This window comes from Scleropages formosus, chromosome 4 (assembly GCF_900964775.1).
Source record: "Scleropages formosus chromosome 4, fSclFor1.1, whole genome shotgun sequence".
Taxonomy (NCBI): Eukaryota; Metazoa; Chordata; class Actinopteri; order Osteoglossiformes; family Osteoglossidae; genus Scleropages; species Scleropages formosus.
Genome location: NC_041809.1, coordinates 24,824,266 through 24,832,218, shown reverse-complemented (window position 1 = coordinate 24,832,218; position 7,953 = coordinate 24,824,266). Strand labels below are relative to the sequence as shown.

Sequence of the window (7,953 nt, the reverse complement as noted above, 5' to 3'; positions counted from 1 at the left end):
TGATCCATTATTTTGGAACTCTCAACTCTCTCATCATGCTTATCATGGACCGCTATGTGGCTATATGCTCCCCACTAAGATATCCAATGCTGATGACCAACAAGGTCATGAGGCTGCTTATTGGGTTTGCCTGGTCAACAGCCATGATTTCCCCTGGCATTACCACCATAATGTCCTCCCAACCGCCATTCTGTGGTCCCAACCTGATCCTCAATTGCCATGTGACACAATCTCTGTAAATTGTCTTGCATGAACTGATATCAGCAAGTATGAGAGACTGCCATTTTCACTAGCCATGTTTGTGTTGCTGTTGCTATTTTCTCTCATCATATCTTACATTAACATTGTCATTCCTGTGATCCATGTACATGTGTACATTTATGTTATCTCTTTAATCATTTTTAATAAAGGCCTATATGCACCTACTTATGTATTACTCATCTATACTGGTTTATATGGTGTAAAAATTGACTGTACTCGAGAATAATGTGTCTGCATCCAAATCTCCTCTACTGTTGTTGTTATGCACTTTTTGTATTGTTCTGGAAGATGTATGTTGCTTTGGAGAAACATGTCTGCTAAATGAAAAAATGTAAATGTGCACTGATACAGCCCGGAGAGGACAACTAGCCACTCACATGTTCAAACACTACAAGCAATTTTCTTCAAAGTCACCAATTCATTTGAAATTCATGTTTTTGGACTGCAGGAGAAAACCTACTCACAAATAGCCCAGGTGCTGTGATGCAGTGGTGCTACCTGCTGCACCACCATGCAACCCAGCTTTTTCCATAGCAAAGTACAATAAACGATAATACTAATATTATACACACTATGATTTTAAAGACTCTGTGGTCACGGGTGACATTATTACTGTCACAAAGGCAGAAGGTAGTGTAGGGGATACAGCTGCTCCCTTTCCATTAAAAAGAAATAGTTTGGAATCCTACCTCCTATTATAGTACCACTGAGCAAAGTGCTTGCCATAAACAGTAGTACACAAAAAAAAAATCCAGCTGTATAAATGGATAAATAATTGTAAGTAGATTAACAGTATAAGTTGCTTTGGAGAAAAAAAGTCAGTTAAATGAATAGATATAAATGTTATCAGACTAATGGTTTACTCATTCACTTTCATTACCCACTGACCCTGGTTAGGGTTCTCGCAGTCTGTAAATGCCAAAATCACTGGACACTTGGAAGAAAATACAAACACTGAACAAACTGAGCTGGATTTGAGCCTACTACCATCTCGATAAAACAAAGGATGCCTTTAACTCACAATGGTTGCGGCCAACTGTTAAGCATGGTTATGGATCTGAAACGGTATGAGCAGCATCTCACAGTAGACATTAGGTCCGATATGCTCTACATTATCATGTAACAACCAAAGAATATGAGGGCATTTTACAGGACTAGGGGTAGCCTATGGTGCAAACGCTGTTTCCTCATGATGTTCCCATATTCCACGATGATAACGTTCTCATACGAGATGTAAACATCATTTAACTTTAATGGGAAGTTCTGGAATGAAGAGTGCAAGTACATTTCCAACTGCTTCAAGCCTCTTAGAACCGGAGGCTTTTCTTCTTAAAAATGGGTGAAATATCCCGCTACACGCAGTTCAGGTCTTGTATGATAACATTTCAAAAAAGCCTGGTTCTGAAGGTAGTTGGTGTCTTTACCCATTTTAAGGTCCTTCACATTCATGCTTTTGTGTTTTTTATGTAATTTTGATCACCCCCTGCATATTGTAAGAATGTGAGCACAATTAATACAATGCATATAATAATAAACAGTTATAAACACTAGAACAATGAAATTCCTAATTCTAGTATAGACATAATGGTTCTCACTTTTTTTGTTTGGCATCTGAGGCCACTAAAAGAGTAACGTATTACAGAATGTGCAGGTGATAGAATGGTCTCTTGGACTCTATGGACACACCACTCTAGTGAATATCCAAATTACATATAAACACGCAACACAGAGGAAGACAAATAAGCTCTGTCCACTGCCAGTGAGGTAAGGCCAAGTTTCACTGGAAGGGAACTTTGTATTCAATTTATTTCTGATTTTACTACACTCATTTGTCTCTGTGTAAAAGATTTTTTGGTTGCATAAAATGTTATTTTATTTGACGGTTACTTTTAACTTCAATTGTTTTAATGCCAGTTTTACTAAAGATTAATGCGAAAATATTGCATTCTGATAAAATACTCAATTTATCAGAAAAATTGCAGTGAAAAATCACCAGTGTCTTGAAATTTCAGTTGTGGAAGTAACAGTCAACCAGAATTCATATGATTATCTTCTTTGGTTTTTCTTCAGTTTTTTTATATACAAGGACAAAGAAAACTGAGGTTTACATTACTCCTTTACAGCTCCCGGACTGCAGATTTGTATCTGGCACTAGTTATGTTTTTATGAAGTTTGCATTACTTCTCCATATGTCTGTGAGCTGGTTATCTCCAGGTACCCTATTTGTTTTTCTGATATTTCAAATACACACTGCTCAAGTGGTAAATGGTAAAGTAGTGGTAACTCTTGTCTTGCTCTGACTTGAATATGGTTCTGTAGCTGTGTATGTGAGCACTCTGTGAGACTGGCATCCAACCAAGGTCGCAAAATCAAATTCACATTTTGCTTTGGATTTATGAAACTTATGTTCTCCATTTTTTCTTTTTTCGTCAGAATGTCACAGGGAAATCAGACCGCCATCGTGACGGAGTTTTTCATTGTGGGATTTCCTGGGCTTCAGCCATTATACTATGATCTTATGGCTACAACTTTCTTCATCATATATGTGACGATTGTGGCTGGAAACATTCTCCTCATTGTACTGTTTGTGAAACAGCACAGCCTTCAGAAGCCCATGTACATCACCATGGTGAGCCTTGCTCTCTCTGACATTGGCTTCTGTACTGTGGCACTGCCTAAGATCATTGCCAGGTACTGGTTTAATGCAGGAGCAATATCAGTCCATGTCTGCCTGTTTCAGAGGCTGCTAATCCATTATTTTGGCACGCTAAGCTCTGTAATCTTGCTGATAATGGCTCTAGACCGCTACATGGCTATATGCTTCCCACTCCGGTACTCAACGCTGATGACTAATAGGGTCATGGGGCTCCTCCATGGGCTTGCATGGGTGACTTCCATGGTTTCCCCAAGCATCACCACCATCATGTCCTCCCAGATGTCATTCTGTGGACCCAACCAGATTGTTAATTGCTTCTGTGACTCAATGTCAGTAAGCAGCCTTGCATGTGGAAATGTCAGTATGCAAGTAAATTTGTCAACTTCACTGGCCATGTTTGTTCTGCTTTTGCCCTTCTCCCTCATCATGCTGTCTTATGTCCATATTATCACTGCTGTGCTCCGCATTGATAGCAAAGAGGGTTACCTGAAGACCTTCTCCACCTGTATCACCCATGTCTGCATCATTGGTGTATATTACATACCTCGCTTCTTTGTCTACCTAACACCCTATTTACCCATTAAGATCAATACCGACATGCGTATTGGGCTTATTCTCATTTACAGCCTTTTGCCCCCTCTGGTCAATCCAATAATTTACAGCTTCAGAACAAAAGAAATCAGAGAGATTTTTCACACATGGTTTCAGAGAAGGAATGCTGTAAGTCCAAAATTCAAAATTATGACAATTTCCAAATGAAATTTCATCCAGATGGCCAGAAACATGTTTTATAGTAAAGAATTTAGAAAACAAAATAATATACCATTACAGTGCATATATTCAAAATGCTAAACACACAAAATTTGTAAAAGTTGTTCACATAACAAATATTATTGTAAATATGAATAAATATTATGAATAAAAAATATTATTCATAAACAAATGTAAATGTAAACATAACAGACAACACAAAAAAACTATTTCTAATATCTTTATTGTGTTTGTATAGGACTAAAAGTTATTTAGAAAAACTTGCATCATCCACATCATTTATGTATGTATTACTATAGGTATAATTTGTCTAATAGGACTTTAAACTAGTGTTTAGGATATTTTTTCTAGTATATTTCAGGATTAGTGGTATGGGAAGGTATGATTAATTACAATTAATAATTTAATACCATAATTAAAAACATCATAATACATATGATTAAAAATACATTAAAAACTGTATTTTCTGAATTAATGTTGCACATGCCGTAAACTTTTTAATATCAGCATGTGACTTGAAAAATGGCATTAAAGTTTCCACCAAACTATTATCTTCAGTTCTGCTTGTTTCTGTGAAATTGTATGATTCATAAACTGTTTTTGGTTTAGATCTACAAAATGCAAAAAGGTCACTCCAAATCTTTATTTTTTAAAGCAAGTGCTTTTGTAGAATAGTAGCACTTGGGGATTTTATGCAGAAAAAGTGTTAAATATGAAAATATTTTCACATTCGTTTGTGGAGATGTGTTTGCAGCACTGCTAAGGTGTTTTATTTAACAATTCCAGAAGTGGGTGTATTTTCATGTTACGCGTCATAATCTTTTGTGCTGTCATACGAGGATACCACTGTCTCCACATCCTTGGTCAAATCCATCACTTCATGTTCCCTCCTCCTTTCATTTGAGCTCTTTGTTTTTTTGAGCGGTAGTAGTACATCAATGTCACCGACAGGTGGAGCCACAAGGACATTTTCACCTTCGCCAAATGGAAATCACCATTCGAACCACGAATCAGCACTGCCGTTGTGACAATAGTCTGTATTCTCTTTTTGTTTTTAATGGTATTGTTAAAAAAAAATGAGCATGCTATGTCTAAAGCAAATAAACATGTCACATTTGGGAATAATACATGTGTTTATGCATAATAACTATTATAAGAATGGCCAAAGTAGAATTCATTTATACTGAACATTCTAACTTTATTTTTTTTCATTAGCTAACTATTTTCATATTATAGTTGACGTTTTAAAAAAAACCCATAAACTTGAAGCATTGTAATATTTAAGCAAACTGCATGTATATCCTCGGTTAAGTGCCAACAATTAAATAAGTGGCATTTTCTCTCAAGTTTCAGCTGTTAATTTGGGGGCTGAATAGTTATCAGTTAAACCGTTTCTAATGATTATTTTAAAGTAATTCTAAATTCATGTATGCTTTAATTCACTTTCCTCCAGGTTACTAAGGAGGTGTGAGGGGGTGAGAATATCTTTGAATAGCTCTTCGGAGGTGAACGATGGCGATTGGCAGGTTGGTTAACCTCTGACCTTGACCTTCTGCCTTGTCGTTATGGGGGTTCCCGGAAGTTCATGTCCAGCCTGTTCCGGCGGGGATCACCGCTCTGCGTTCCTTACCTCTGATTGGGCCGTAAACTCCGTCGAATTATTAAAGGTCTCCGTAGTTGCGTAAAGAAGTATGTCTTTAAATTGCCCCATAATTCTTTTCGTTCGTCACCTGAGGTGACAGTGTGAAGGCTCGGCTCCCACTTCGCTGTCGCGGATGTTATATATGGTCTCTTGAGTTCTAGAGATAATATTTCAGTGAATATTCTGTCATAAACACGGAAGAACTCAAACCAACTTGGAGTCACAGTCAGTTACGGAGGTCACAGCGTGTCACCGGAAGGGACATGGCACAGTTTCCTTGGTTTTGTGCACAAAACAAATTTCTCCGTGTCTGAACCCATTGTTATCAAACAGCAGCTTAATTTCGGTCATATTACTGATCCCCGAACCCAATACACACCTACACACACACACTTTGACACGTAGTAGGTCTGTCTGACCAACAGGTGGAGCCAAACGCACATGAAATGTTTCGTTTCCTCTGTCGCCACATCAACGCTGCAGTTCGAATGAGTATGTGATCTACACTGATGATGCGCTAACGTTTTGTATTTACAAAATTATTTGCAAAAGAACCCTCTGAAATATTCCCCTTTAGCAGACATTTTTCTCTAAGTGCTATATATACACCCGAGGCTGTAGGGAAGACAAGGTGATTGTGACCGATTATGAAGCAGGTATGAGATCAGGAAAGAAGCGTCTCAGATGAAGAGATGCAATTCGACACCTTCATGGAATGCCTTAAGTGATTCAGCATTTTCTGAGGTGTGACAGAAAGAGCTTATTGCACCACATTGGATGCAAAAGACAGTATTTTTCTGACTCCACAAGACCTTTGAAGGTGTCCTGTGGTATCTGGCACCAAGATGTTAGCAGCAGATCCTTTAAGTCCTGTAAGTTGCGAGGTGGGGCCTCCATGGATCAGACTTGTTTTTCCAGCACATCCCACAGATGCTCGATCGGATTGAGATCTGGGGAATTTGGAGGCCAAGTCAACACGTTGAACTCTTTGTCATGTTCCTCAAACCATTCCTGAATAATTTTTGCTGTGTGGTAGGGCCACTGCCATGAAGGGGTGTACATGGTCTGCAACAATCTTTAGGTGGATGGTACGTGTCAAAGTAACATCCGCACGAATGGCAGGACCCCAGGTTTCCCAGCAGAACATTGCCCAGAGCATCACGCTGCCCCCGCCGGCTTGCCTTCTTCCCACAGTGCATCCTGCTGCCATCTCTTCCCCAGGTAAACGACTCACACGCACCCGAAACCGTGATTCATCAGACCAGGCCACCTTCTCACCACGTGCCCATTGTAGGTGCTTTCGGCGGTAGAAAGGGGTCATCATGGGAACTCTAACCGGTCTGCAGCTACGCAGCCCCATACGCAGCAAGCTGTGATGCACTGTGTGTTCTGACACTTCTCTATCATGGCCAGAATTAAGGTTTTCACTAATTTGTGCTACAGTAGCTCTTCTGTGGGATCGGACCAGACGGGCTAGCCTTCGCACCCCACACACATCAGTGAGCCTTGGGCACCCATGACCCTCTCGCTGATTCACCCGTTGTCCTTCCTTGGACCACTTTTGGTAAGTACTAACCACTGCATACCGGGAACACCCCATAAGACCTGCCGTTTTGGAGATCCTCTAACCCGGTCGTCTAGCCATCACAATTTAGCTCTTGTCAAAGTCGCTCAGATCTGTACGCTTGCCCATTTTTCCTGCTTTCAACACATCAAATTCAAGAACTGACTGTTCACTTGCTACCTAATATATCCCACCCCTTGACAGGTGCCATTATAACAAGATAATAAATGTTATTCTCTTCATCTGTCAGTGGTTTTAATGTCGTGGCTGATCGGTGTATGTAGGTAAAAGGACAAAACAGGAAAACATATCTTATGCAAGAAAGACAGGAGTGAAGTGAGGTGATGCAAGATGTGGTGGGATTCATTGCAAGCTCAGTGCCACTGTTAAGAGGGCACCACTCTGGCAGTCCGACCCTGATACACCCAACATTCGCTGTCATCTGAGAACGTTTGCCAATGACATGACTCAGTGTTGTACCTAAAGTCAGAGGTGTACAGTATGAACAGGAAGGGGTCCAGAATTGTCTCATGAGGAGTTCCCTTGTTAAATATTATATGCTGGTGTTGTCATTTTCATACTGAAATTTCTCATTTTCATTTTTAAATTAATTTTAGGTGACATTTTTCATCCAAGAACCAATTATCTTCTGCATAAGAATGGACTAAAGGCAAGAGTAAGGACCAGGGAGGATAAAGATTTCTCATAAGTGAATAACTTTAATTTTAACACTTTTATGCTTCCTTCCTAAATTCATAACAATTATAGAACATTAGGAAAAAAATCAATTTTACAGATTAACCAGCAAATTCATATGAAACTCATTCATTCAATTTTACTTTTTTTCTGCTTACTCTGGATAGGCACTGGAAGCTCACAACAATTCTGGCTTTGTTGAGCAGGCAGCCTTATACAGCCTCTCAACCCTGTGATTCCTATTAGTTTCCTGCCTAGCAGCTGGGCAGAGATTAAGTCAGGAATTACTCCATCTCCTCTTTTCCACAGAATTGTGGGGATTCACTGTGACCCACACTACGCAGTAAAGTTTATTTCATTTTA

The 7,953-nt window shown here is 39.4% G+C and overlaps 1 protein-coding gene across 1 annotated transcript; it reads left to right on the top strand.

Annotated features, from left to right (window-relative positions):
* Positions 1-2,695: 2,695 nt before the first annotated feature.
* Positions 2,696-5,159, top strand: LOC108936051 (olfactory receptor 1500-like). The gene is made up of 2 exons (XM_018755107.1): positions 2,696-3,637; positions 5,142-5,159. Exons 1-2 carry the CDS (start codon positions 2,696-2,698, stop codon positions 5,157-5,159), a joined length of 960 nt encoding a protein of 319 aa, XP_018610623.1.
* The last annotated feature ends 2,794 nt before the right edge of the window (positions 5,160-7,953 follow it).

Excerpts from the sequence above, each read along its gene's own strand:
- LOC108936051 (XM_018755107.1), top strand. The coding sequence starts at position 2,696 with ATGTCACAGGGAAATCAGACCGCCATCGTGACGGAGTTTTTCATTGTG.